The sequence below is a fragment of the Capra hircus genome, chromosome 5 (assembly GCF_001704415.2).
Source record: "Capra hircus breed San Clemente chromosome 5, ASM170441v1, whole genome shotgun sequence".
NCBI lineage: Eukaryota > Metazoa > Chordata > Mammalia > Artiodactyla > Bovidae > Capra > Capra hircus.
This window is the reverse complement of record NC_030812.1, coordinates 68,462,372-68,476,199: the sequence shown is the minus strand read 5'-3', so window position 1 is coordinate 68,476,199 and position 13,828 is coordinate 68,462,372. Positions and strand designations below refer to the sequence as shown.

Here is a 13,828-nt window from a genome sequence, read left to right as displayed (position 1 = left end):
ACATTTGGAACTGTTCCTCATTATAAACATTCTAGTCTCAGGAACTGTCACACAAGCTTACACTTAAAATAGGTAAAATGAGTATGTCTTTTTTAAACCAACAGAATTCTAAAAGAGAATTACCATGGATAATTTGGTCAAGACATCTTTCACTTTGTATCCCCAATGGATTAAAAAAAATTGTCTTAAAAAAAAATTCAAACAGAAAATGAGAGAAGAGATGTAGAATGAAGCCACACTTTATGAGTTTCTATGTGTATATGATGTGTTTCTAGTATTTTGAAATCCTCCAGCACATTTCTAGTACATCCCATCCTACTGTAAAGTGGGGGATACAAAAGAAGGAACTACCCACTTAGGAGAAGACTCAGACAAAAACCAAAACAGAAGCTGCGTTAACACTGAACTTTAAAAAAGTCCAAGCAGTTTGGAGCTGAAGGAGGAAGGGGCGGTGAGAAGCAGCGGGGGCTGCAGGAGGGATGTGATGCATATTCATTAATTAAGCTGACAGTGACCAAAAGGTCCTTTTAAACGGGAGAAAGGGTTCCACTAGAGGCGTGCCAACTAATAAAATGGGCAGGATATGAAAGCGTGACTCATGTGAACTTGGCGTCGGGTGCCGGGGGGAGCAGACAACGCGGCCCCCTCAGACAGCCTTCACTTGCAGCACTGGGTGACCTGAAGACCCTGCCACCTCCACACACGCCGACCTGACTTCGCGCTCTGAACCACGTCACAACAGAGCCACAGGCATGGCAGGGAGGCCTCCCAGTAGCTCAGTAACACGCTGTGTAGAGCCCTGAACTTCACAAATAAAGCCTTAGATTTAAGAAACACCCTCTGCTGGTGTTTCAGGCTGCATTCAAGTCTTATACACAAGGTAAGGCTCTCAAGTGTCTCTGGCCTGTGCTATCTTGGTCTCCTTCATAGTGACAGAAAATGACTTTTATTTTCTCACTGTTGAATGGGAGGGGTTGGTGGTAAATTGCATATAGTCAACTTCCAGGTTAGTTAGAGTATTTAGTGAATTAATTCTGGGATACTGTCCTTCACTTTCCACATGGACTAATAGATGAAGAGCAACTAAAATATTCTGTTATAAAATCCACACAGAAACTGGGAGGATATATAAGGAATCACAAAAAGTGACTGTATAATTTTTCATCCGAAAAAAAAAAGAAAAGAAAATCCACACAGAATCTCTGAGCTGTATATAGTCTTAAGCAATGGCTGATACCTAAAATGGGATAGTGTGATTTTAGTTACTAGTGGTCAAGACAGCATGGAATTAAAATGACTCCGAGAAGTCCCACTCCAAGAGCTGGGTTTGCTTCAGACCTGGGTCTCTGCTGTGGTCTCCCTCTGCTCCCCTCTCTCCTTTTGCCAGTTTTCCTATAGACCTCGCTCAATACTTCTGCAGCTATTTCAGTGCCCACAGTGCAAGGTGGCCTTCTCATGTGCCAACTTTAAATATTACTTTTATCTCATGGCTTTTCTTTCCAGTCAGGTGTTTTATAATAATAAACAGTGACAAAGGCTTTTATTATTATTATTATTACTTAAGATATTCAGTGGCTTTTGTCTTCCTAGCGTCAGCAGTCACGTCAGAGGATTGTATCCAAGGAGCTAAATGTGCAGGACCCAGGGTCAGAGCAGCTGAATACACCAACCTCAGAAAACACAGACAATGAATTGCAAATGACACTCAAAACAAAACGAGAAAAAAAACCTTCACACAGAAAACTACAAAAGAACTCTACAGACACTGAATTGGCTTTCTGTACACACTGATCCTGCTTAACTGTGTGTGGTAACTGGCCAAACGTTTTAGGTACTCAGGGCTACAAAATAAAGGCTTTTTTTTTTCTTTTTTGGTAGGAAGAGAAGTTACAAAAATAAAAATATTATTTCTTTCATTCAAGTCACTTATTTACAAAAACAAAAAGATTTGCCAAGTGGTGAGAGATACAGCCCTTTCTGTTTCAATCTTCAAACACACTAAAGAGTGGCATTCGCGATGAAGTGATTAGTCTTCCGTTAATTCTGCTGAAGGTTCTACACAAAAGGTGTATTGTTTCAGCTGGGATTCACATCATGAAACAAAATGGTTTGGTAAACCCAATAGAAGTGATAGCCCTTTCAGGACACACAGGATTCAGTACTGTATATTTCAACTTGTTAGCAAGTCAGAAGCACAAGCGAGAACTCAGCCTACACTGCTGTGGAGGATGAATGGGAAACTCTAAATTGATGAGCCGCTGTTTAGATTTTCCCACTGGGAATTATTCTCAACTGTCCAGGCATTACATCATTCAGGTAAATGGTAGCAGGACAACATGCTTCTTATTTCTTTGTGGCCAACCAAAGGGCAAAATAAAAACTCGAAAAGACATGCATACTCTTTATCCATAGGAGAAACAGAATTCCTTAATTGTCAAGCTAATTATCAGTAACTGAAAGGCTAACTGCATTCCAGTTGTTACCCAAAGGCAATGCAAAAACCTTTTACGGTTTCTTTATGAACCTCCTTGTAGCATACTTTAAATCAGAGATGACAAGTCATATTGATGTCATAGACACAGATGAAAAGAAAATGTATTAAACTTATTAGGATTTAAATGAGTTTTTTAAAATATTTAAAAAAAAAAAGCTTTATAAGCAAAACTTTTTTTTTTGCCAGTATCCTCTATATCCTCTTCAAGACAAAAATCCAAACTCCTACACATATGGCATCTCTCCAGCATGCCTCTCTGCCCATACTATATAGCAAACACGATACAGAACAGCTGTATCAAAGTATATACCAAGACTTCCCCACACACTGCTTGCTTACATTCTCATACCTGTGAGAAATACTCAAGAGTCCTCAAGACTCAGTTCAGTTCTAGTCTCCAGAAACAGCCTACTCTCTAACCTTAGGTGTTCTTTCTGCTCCTACTCCCTTAGACGCTAGCTATCAGTCTACCACAGTGCTTATCAGACTATATCCAATTCCTGGTATATTTACTGTTCTCTCCTACTAGACTGTGAACTCACTGAGGGCAGGACTCTGTCATCTCTGTATTTTCAGGTTCCAGTACTTCTGTCTGGTTTATATTTGATGCTCAATAAATGTTATGGATGACAAAAAAATCAATGAACGAATGAAAGGAAAGAAAAGTAGAAAGAAAGAAACACAAATTCAGGAAACTGTGACACATACCGAATGTTTCAGGAGCTACAGGAGCAACTATATGGATATAACGGGCTCAGTGATCGTCATCCAGACAAGGACTAAGTACATCCTAATCAATATTGTAGCTCTTATCCCTATTGCCTTCCACTCTCCTCCTTCTACCTCCAGTTTTCACTGCTCTTTCTTCCAGCTCTCCTGGTTAATAACTTACATTCATATAGGGCTGTTCTCTTTACATTTACTACCTTGTAATTCTGTGACAGTTATTATGTATCCTTTTGTTTGGCCAAGGGAACAAGTTCAGAGAGGTTTTCTCCATTTTTGTTTAGGCTTGAGACAGGACAGGGGAACTTGCAAGCACTGCAGAATTCCACAACCTCCTGGGTTTGGTAACATGCAGGTGTGTCAGCAACATCTGACTTGGCCAAACATGCAATACTGGTGAAACACGAATAAAGATATAAGTATTCATCCAAGTGTTTAGAACCAAGTTCAAGAAGGAATTCTTACCCATGGCTTGTTTCCCCATGGCACACTGATATGTGTTTCTCGGGGACTGGTTGTGATGAGGGTACGGGATCAGGCCAGCACAGACTCCAAGGAGAGTGAAAGGTTCAATCTCCAAGTGGGTGGTATCTCTATCAAGTTAATTAAGAATCAGATGTCTCAGGCACCAAGTACAAAATAAATATCTCTTTAAGGATATAAAAAATATTACTATCCAGGCCCCAGAGGGATCTAGACAATAAAATTTAAGTTTACATAAATATATATAAAAATCTATATATAAAACATATATAATAAATTTATATAATAATAAAACCTCATAATAAAATTTGATGCTAGTAAAGCTGATAGGAAAAAATCCATACATAAATAAAATATAATGAAGCAAATTTTTTTTTTCAGTGAAACTAAAACATGCAACTTTATTATATGAAGCAATACAGGGAGACAATATAGAATGCCTATATAAAAAATAAAACTATTACATACTAATAATAACAATAACCAACAGTTTTAAAGAAATTACTATATTAAGCACATAGAAACGCAGTATCAAGAATATCTACATGGCACAACATTGTACATCAACTATACTTCAGTTGCAGAAGGAAATGGCAACCCATTCTGGTATTCTTGCCTGGAGAATTCCACGGACAGAGGAGCCTGGTGGGCGACAGTCCATGGTGTCACAAAGAGTCAGACACAACTGAGCAACTGACACACATACTTCAATAAGTTTTTAAAAAAATTTTAAAAATAGATCTCTGTGGATGAGTGGCCTGCTTTCTCCCACTTTTCTAACTTATATCAATGAAAAAGTTGTATTATCATCTTAGAGAGAGGAATATGTCCCCTTTAAGAACAATTACTAAGACCTGAAGTGAAAAGTTAAAGTGTTAGTCACTCAGTCATCTAGGAGTCTCTGCGGCCCCATGGACTGTACCCCCAGCAGGCTCCTCTGACCATGGAATTTTCCAGGCAAGAATACTGCAGTGGGCTGCCATGCCCTTCTCCAGGGGATCTTCCTGACTCGGGATTGAACCTGGGTCTCCTGCATTGCTGGCAGATTCTTTACCGTCTGAGCCACCACGGTATCAATACTGTAACCACTAGCTAAACATGGCTGTTGAGCACTTGAAAAGTTAGAATAGTGTAGCTGAGAAGCTGAATTTTTAATCAGTTATTTTAAATCTTTTAGTTATGCTTGTAATCACTTAAATGTATTAATCTACCTTTTCAATTGTAAATGTTATGAAATCAGATCAAGTATTTCCAATGAAAATTTAGCATCCAAATTGAGATATGGTATAACTACACACCAGATGAGAGTTAGTAGGAAAAAAAATGTAAATTATCTCAATATTTTTATAATGATTACATGTTGACATGATAATCTTTCAGATACACTGGGTTAAGTAAAATTATTAAAATTAATTTCATCTGTTTCTTTTTTACTTCTTTAATGTGGCTATGAGAAAACTTAAAGTTATATGGTGACTTGCATTATATTTTTACTAGATAGCTCAGTTCTAGATACCGGCCACAAAGTAAGAGTTTGCCTAGTAGATGTCAGAATCTTGATTACTTTCACAATATAATTTTGCATAAAACTCAGTTTTGGTTAAATGATAAGGCAACTGAGATACTGCAATGGGAAAGGGTAGCCAGACTGTTTTCAGGTCTTGATGAAACATCTCACATCCAGGACCTGTGGTCTCCAATGACCCTCTATCCCTCCCTTGAGTGTTTCTGAAGCACAACCTTAACTGTAATTTCAATAGTTAACAGTACTTCTGAAGAGAAGTGATTTCCAAGATAACCCAACACATCATGGAGAATTAGTTGCAATGTACATGGCAAAGATCTCCCACTTATCCAGTTATCCATCTATTTATTTTTCAAAAAATGTGTACTGAATTTTGTCCCTCATTTGGTTAGAGAGCATGCTTTCTATGCAGTCTTTGGTTTTGAAGAATACACTTCTGACCTCACAACCTCGCAGAACCCCAATCCTCTCAGACACTTCAGGTCTTTGTCAGCAGAAAGGGAAATGGCTCTAGGCTTTGTTTTCTTTCTGTTTTTTTTGGATAGAAAAACAGCTTATAGAAAAATTTAAAAACCAAGAATGAAACAGTTTGTTAAAAGGTACTGTTCTGTTTATATTTAATATGATGGCCAATTTGACCAATCCAAAAAACTTTATTTTTTCTTATGTAAAAATTGGGATAAGCTGAAAATGAAGAAGGTAAAGATCTGAGTTTCCTCCTTTTTCATGACAAGAACATATATAAGATTATATGAAAGTCCAAACTTTCAGTCTGGATTTGAATTTTACAAAACAGAAAGGAATTTTATAGGACTGGCCAAAAATTTACTTGGGTTTTTGTGTAACAACCTTATCATTCAATATTATTCAAAATTAAAACACACTAAGCTTCTATCCTAAACAGGAAATAGGAGACTTCCTGTTAACCGTGTATAAGGGCATTAAATTTAGCTCAAATTAAGAATAACTGACCTGTTGCTTGCAATAGCAAGAAAATTAGAAATAGCCTAAATTGTCATCAATAGTGGAACAAATAAAATAAGGTATTTATGTATAGACAACATAATCGAAAGCAATTAAAATATTTATATGTATAAATATATACACATACATTCATGTGGAAAAATATCCAGGATGATAATGTTAATAGCGTTGAGTTAAAAAATCAAGATGGAATATTACTCAGCCATTAAAAATAATACATTTGAATCAGTTCTAATGAGGTGGATGAAACTGGAGCCTATTACACAGAGTGAAGTAAGCCAGAAAGAAAAACACCAATACAGTATACTAACGCATATATATAGAATTTAGAAAGATGGTAACAATAACCCTGTATGCAAGACAGCAAAAGAAACACAGGTGTATAGAACAGTCTTTTGGACTCTGTGGGAGAGGAAGAGGGTGGGATGATTTGGGAGAATGGCACTGAAACATGTATAATATCATATAAGAAATGAATCACCAGTCCAGGTTCGATGCAGGATACAGGATGCTTGGGGCTGGTACACTGGGATGACCCAGAGGGATGGTACGGGGAGGGAGGTGGGAGGGGGGGTTCAGGATTGGGAACACGTGTACACTCATGGCAGATTCATGTTGATGTATGGCAAAAGCAATACAATATTGTAATTAGCCTCCAATTAAAATAAATAAATTTAAATTTAAAAAAAAGAAAAAATAATAAACTTTGTACCTGTTTTCACACACACACAAAAAAATATCAAGATGCTGAAAATAACTGTAACCATGCATGTATGTTTGCGTTTACCTAAAAAAAAAATCTAGAAGAGTACATATTAAACCTTTAGCACTGGCTACTTCTGGAGGGTGGAGTTTGGTGGAATGGGGAATTACTTTATGCATTTCTACATTTTAATAAATATCCTAAATATGAATTACTACCACTTTTTTTCTTATTTTTAAAGTAAAATTAATTTGATGTATGGGATAACTTGGTGTTGGGTGATACTGATAATCATTTTCCTTTGCAGAGGGAGATTTGCGACACTGTATAGGAGGCAGTGATCAAGACCATCCCCAAGGAAAAGAAATGCAAAAGGCAAAATGGTTGTCTGAGGAGGCCTTACAGCTATGAAATGAAGAGAAGCCAAAGGCAAAGGAGGAAAGAAAAGATTTGAATGCAGAGTTCCAAAGAATAGCAAGGAGAGATAAGAAAGCCTTCCTCTGGGATCAATGAAAAGAAATAAAGGAAAATAACAGAATGGGAAAGACTAGAGATCTCTTCAAGAAAATTAGAGATACCAAGGGAACTTTTCATGCAAAGATGGGCACAATGAAGGACAGAAATGGTATGGACAGAACAGAAGCAGAAGATATTAAGCAGAGGTTGCAAGAATACACAGAAGAACTGTACAAAAAAGAGCTTCACGACCCAGGTAACCATGATGGTGTGATCACTCACCTAGAACCAGACATCTAATGCAAAGTTAAGTGGGCCTTAGGAAGCATCACTATGAACAAAGCTAGTGGAGGTGATGGAATTCCAGTTGAGCTATTTCAAATCCTAAAAGATGATACTGTGAAAGTGCTGCATTCAATATGCCAGCAAATTTGGAAAACTCAGCAGTGGCCACAGGACTGGAAAAGGTCAGTTTTCATTCCAATCCCAAAGAAAGGCAATGCCAAAGAATGCTCCAACTACTGCACAACTGCATTCATCTCACAAGCTAGCAAAGTAATGCTCAAAATTCTCCAAGCCAGGATTCAACAGTATGAGACCATGAACTTCCAGATGTTCAAGCTGGATTTAGAAAAGGCAGAGGAACCAGTGATCAAATTGTCAATATCCATTGGATCATCGAAAAAGCAGGAGAGTTCCAGAAAAACATCTATTTCTGCTTTATTATCTACATCAAAGCCTTTGACTGTGGGGATCACAACCAACTGTTGGAAAATTCTTCAAGAGATGGGAATACCAGACCACCTGACCTACCTGCCTCCTAAGAAATCTGTATGCAAATCAAGAAGCAACAATTAGAACTGGACATGGAACAACAGACTGGTTCTAAATCGGGAAAGGAGCATGTCAAGGCTGTATATTGTCACCCTGCTTATTTAACTTATATGCAGAATGTATCATGAGAAATGCTGGGCTGGATGAAACACAAGCTGGAATCAAGACTGCCAGGAGAAATATCAATAACCTCATATATGTAGACGATATCACACTTCTGGCAGAAAGCAAAGAAGAACTAGAGTCTCTTGATGAAAGTGAAAGAGGAGAGTGAAAACATTGGTCTAAAACTCAACATTCAGAAAACTAAGATCATGGCATTTGGTCCCATCACTTCATGGCAAATAGATGGGGAAACAGTGGAAACAGTGACAAGACTTTACTTTCTGGGGCTCCAAAATCATTGCAGATGGTGCTGCAGCCATGAAATGAAAAGACACTCGCTCCTTGGAAGAAAAGTGATGACCAAACTAGACAGCTTATTAAAAAGCAGAGACATTACTTTGCCGACAAAGTCCGCCTAGTCAAAGCTATCGTTTTTCTAGCAGTCATGTATGGGTGTGAGAGTTGGACTATAAAGAAAGCTGAGTGCCGAAGAATTGATGCTTTTGAACTGTGGTGTTGGAGAAGACTCTTGAGAGTCCTTTGGACTTCAAGGAGATCCAATCAGTCCATCCTAAAGGAAATCAGTCCTGAATATTCATTGGAAACCAATTAATATTCCAACTGATGCTGAAGCTGAAACTCTTAACACTTTGGCCACCTGATGTGAAGAACTGACTCACTGGAAAAGACCCTGATGCTGGGAAATATTGAAGGCGGGAGGAGAAAGGGGACGACAGAGGATGAAATGGTTAGATGGCATCACCAACTCAATGGACATGAGTTTGAGTAAACTCCAGGAGTTGGTGATGGACAGGGAGGCCTGGCATGCTGTAGTCCATGGAGTCACAAAGAGTTGGACACGACTAAGCAACTGAACTGAACTTGTAGCAGTAAACAAAACAGACAAAATCCCTGCCTTCATGAAGCTTCTACTGGAGGGAGATAGACAACACACAGATGCATCAATAAAATGCGCATTTTACAGATTTTAAGATTTAAGCACTAGAAAAATAAAGTTGTGAACAGGGTGGACCAAGGAAGGGTTTCCACTTTAAATAGGGTGGTCAGGAAAACTCCCTGAGAAGGTGGTGCCTGAGTGAAGATCTGGAGAATGTGAAGGAGTGAGCCATGCAAGTAGGTGAGAGCATTTCAGGCAGAGGGCTTGGGGCAGGAACGTGAAGACAAGGCCAGCGTGGTCAGAGCAGAGTGAGGGAGGAGATGACACAGCGGCACAGATTCCGTGTAGGAACGTGAAGGCCTCGGCAACGACTGCAGAGGGGTGGGGGGGAAGCCACTGGGAGGTGGTGGTGGGGGAGGGGGTTAAGAGCAGTGACGAGAGCATTCTGATCCTTGAAGAATAGACTATGTAAGAACAGGTGCAAACCTAGTCAGATGCCTTTTGCAACGGTCCAGACAAGCAATGGCAGTGGCCTCCAATAGGGGAGTATGTGAATGAGAGCTCAAATTCTGAGTATACCTGGAAAGCCCACATGGTGTGTTAAGTGATTAGATGTTAGGTGCAGGGCAGAAGAGAAGGCAAAGCTGAAACTGAGGTTTGGGCTTGAGTAACCATGATGGAGGCTTCCTTGGCAGCTCAGGGGTAAAAAACCTGCCTGCCCCTGTAGGAGACATGGGTTTGATCCCTGGTTTAGGAAGATTCCCCTGGAAAAGGAAATGGCAACCCACTCCAATATTCTTGCCTGGAACATCTCATGGACAGAGGAGCCTGGTGCGATACAGTCTGTGGGATCGCAAGAATCAGACATGGCTTAGTGACTAAACCACCTCCACCATATAACACTTCTCCTTTACACTCAGTCAATCTTGAAATGAGGGGTATAAAAATTGTACTTTGAGAGAGCCATACATTTAAGAATGAAAAACTGACTGAAAAGCATTATTTACTAAATTATAGTAAGACAAAAATAAAATGGTACATTTCATCTGGCAGCAGAAAGCAGAAAAGCACTTTCCTGATTGAAGACATAAATAGTTATCAGGTGGCAGTATTAACCATTTAACAATATAACTGCAAAAATTCTCATTTTAGGTAACTAGTATCTTGGTGGTTTAGTTTCTAAGTCACGTCTGACTCTTGCAATCCCATGGACTGTAGCTTGCCAGGCTCCTCTGTCCATGGGATTTTCTCAGGCAAGAATACTGGAGTGGATTGCCATTTCCTTCTCCAGGGGATCTTTCCGACCAAGGGATCAAATCCTGGTCTTCTGTATTGAAGGCAGATTCTTTACCAACTAAGCTATCAGGCAAGCCCAAAGTGGTACCTTAGCCACAAGCATCTGACAGCAAGTGATATAAATGTCTTTTACTGTATTTCAAATGGAACCCAGATATTTCTAAAAATATCACTGTTCTAGAAGAAACACTGTGGACACATTAACATTTCATGTCAATACTGCACATAAGTCTAGAGATCTTTACAGCAAAACAACATAGGGAATTTCTGCACCGACAACAGGAATTCAGATACCCACTGACAAAATCAACCCCGAGAGATAAACACACCATTACATAGACTGATTCATTAGTTCAAGTTTTGTCAGTAATCGAAGTCAGAGAAGCAATTTCTTTTAAGAAATACACACTATGTGTAAAATGAAAAGGAAGGATAACTAAATCTCAAGATTATTTGTTAGCAGTTCTGTGATACTCTTTGGATAAGCAATGGATTATGCTTCATTATAAAACAGAATACTCCTAACAGTTCCTACTAAGAAGTTCTGTTGTGTAACAGAACTGAAGATGAAATGAGAAAAGGAGGCTGCGTCTAGCATCAGAACAGGTTTTAATTATGGCTGTTATGGACCCTACTTACTTATTAATTGTATGTTCATAGAGTGCGATGTTACAGTCATTTTCTTCATTCACATCTAAGTATTCAACCAGACTCTCATGTAAAAAATCTTCAAAATTCCTGAGAAAATATTGGTGAAATGGACACTTAAAAAGCATTTTACTGCCATATTTTATATGCAATAATGGAAGATATGTGCTTTCATTTAGCCTCAAAGCATTCTTCTCTCCCAAAAAGTACCAATACATTGGGATACTTGAAACATGTTATTCTTAGACCACAGTTATCACAAATCACCAAAATATTAGAAAAATCTGTGATTCTTGTTAATCTGGTCCTGCTTTTAAAAATACCTTCTCTGATTTAAAAGGTCCTATGTGATGAGATACCCAGTATCTACATCAACATAACTTTCTCCTACTACTTCATCTGTGCTGATTTACACCAACAATCTATAACCTGCATTATCTAAACTGATAGACATTTTTACTATGTCCAAGCAAGCTCACATAGAGAAGAGGTTTTTAACAGGTTGTTATATTCGGTAGAAGGAATTAAGAGACTAAAACTGAAAATGTGCTTTCCGTAAAAGCTCAGCTCAAACACCGTTACTTCCGTTTAGGTCATATAAATGAGTCTTAAGGAGACTGAGAAGTTTTGCTTTTGGCTACTTACCTATACCCCTGAGCCAGCTCTTCCATATGTTTATTTGTGACTGCAGGTTTCTGTTTCTTTACAATTATATAGGGTCTGGAAGAGAAAAGAACAGCTTGACAGCAATAGCTCAACAGAAGAATAAAACCAATAAATTCACTATAGTGAAGTGAGGGAAGCTATAGACATGTTTCTGGATTGTTTGAGGACACCAGGTATTTTTTACAAGTGTGAGAGCACAGGGGCCTATTTTCTCTTTCACATACACCAGCCCATGCACAAGCACATGTTTACACACACGGTTACTTCGTCCAAGTATCTTTGGAAATATTTGGTTCTGAATGAGAAAGCAATGTGAAATAATACCTGATAAAGTCTAGCCCCCCCCCCCCCAAAAAAAAAAACTTAAATACCTTAAATATCATGTTTTTGTAAATGCACCCATCATACCAAAAATGTCTTCTGATTTCATACTGGGAATATGGAGAAGTCAGCAGTCAGAGAGACAGTCACTGAGAAAAACAGTGGCATTTTTAGTGAAGGTCTGATGACTGTCAGCTGTCTACAGTGCTTTTGCTTCAGGATAAACCTCACTGGACGACACTAGCAGGGTACTTAAAGCTACGTACAACCCAAGAGTGAGTATGAGCTGACAGAAAATAAAGCTTCCTCACTTTGTGATTTTTAGTGATATCGTGGGTTTAAGTAAGGCAGAGAGCCTCGGTCCACACGTTCTGATAGATTAACCTGTAACTGCAGTGGGAACCTGCCTCTGAGGGCTCCGCTTGCGCGAGAAACGACGACACAAAGGACGGCGCGCGGCTCGGAATGTCAAGGGCTGTTGCTATTTGGACAAGCGGTTCTTGCAGAGAGGAGCCACTACCCGGCATGCACTTGTGCGCCCCACCCTCAGGTCCCCGCGCCCTTCGGGACTAAGGAGCACCTGGAGACAGTTAAGAGGAGGACTAGCACGATTACAAAAGGGGAAACAAGGTGCTGAAGATGCCTGGATGCACCCTGCAGTCCTGGCTGCTCCTCTCACCAGGGAAGCAGGAGCCCCACCCTGCCCCAGACGGGGCTGCACTTTAGCTCAGGACAAGGGACTGAGGAGTGGGGAAAGCAGGGACAGGCGAGGGAAGGGACTGCACTTAGCCACCTCAGTTACCTCTCACTTTATTCCATAAATTCCACTAATTCTTCTTGCCAGATCTATGTTGGGTCATTATAAAATCACTTCTAAAAAAAGAACTAGTTTTCTTTTTAGGCTATGCCATATTGTATTGGGTGTAGTGAAACATCTTAGAAAAGAGTAATTGAGAAAATGTCAGTGTTTTCCCCACCGTTAACTGGACCGTGTAAATGGCTGTAAGTAAGTACCCTGTGTTTGCCCAGCACCCTACAAGGCACTTACCACACCTTGTATCAATCCTAGGAAGGCACTGTAATCAAGGCCCACAGACTTAAGTAATAAACTCAAGAGTCACATGAGTCAGTAAGTGGACCATTAGGATTCAAACATGGGTATAAGCTTCAATTAGGGCTTTTTGATTGCAGAGAATAGGAACCAATGCTGGCCAATTTAAGCAAAGATGGAATTTACTAAAAACCAAGAAGAAGAAAATTTTAAAGAATTTACTAAAAGGCTCAAAACTTACTAGAAAAATAAGAATGAAAGAAAAAGGTGCAAGGCTCAGCCTCAGAAAGAAAAGGAGCCAGAACAGTCCCAAAGATCCAGAAAGGCAGGGGGAGCGGGCAGTCTCTTGCATGCACTGCTGCCAGGATGAATCTGTTCTGACCGCGTCTTGCTCTCAGTTATTCTCCTTGGGATTCAAGCTCTCTGAAGAAAGTCTGACTGGCCTGGCGTGGGTCATATGCCTGATCTTTGGCTGAGCAAGAGACAGCACCTGACTGACCAACCCAAGAAGACTGCCAGTGGGGAAGGGCAATCCTAAGGAAAACAAGGAGAGCGACCGGAAGGAGAAAGGGAGGCTGGACAGACATAGGTAAAGGCAGTCCAGGTTCCCAGCTGTCAGACTTCGCAGCTCCTGCCAC

At 39.6% G+C, this 13,828-nt stretch overlaps 1 protein-coding gene across 1 annotated transcript in view; it reads right to left on the bottom strand.

Moving 5' to 3' along the window:
- POLR3B (RNA polymerase III subunit B) overlaps positions 1 to 13,828 on the bottom strand; it is a 114,707-nt gene that overhangs the window by 45,109 nt on the left and 55,770 nt on the right. Inside the window, exons 17-19 of the mRNA XM_005680575.3 lie at positions 11,798 to 11,872; positions 11,144 to 11,242; positions 3,686 to 3,813 (exon numbers count right to left, since the gene is read on the bottom strand). Coding sequence (XP_005680632.1) covers positions 3,686 to 3,813; positions 11,144 to 11,242; positions 11,798 to 11,872 — 302 coding nt within the window. The remainder of the gene's footprint in view (positions 1 to 3,685; positions 3,814 to 11,143; positions 11,243 to 11,797; positions 11,873 to 13,828) is intronic.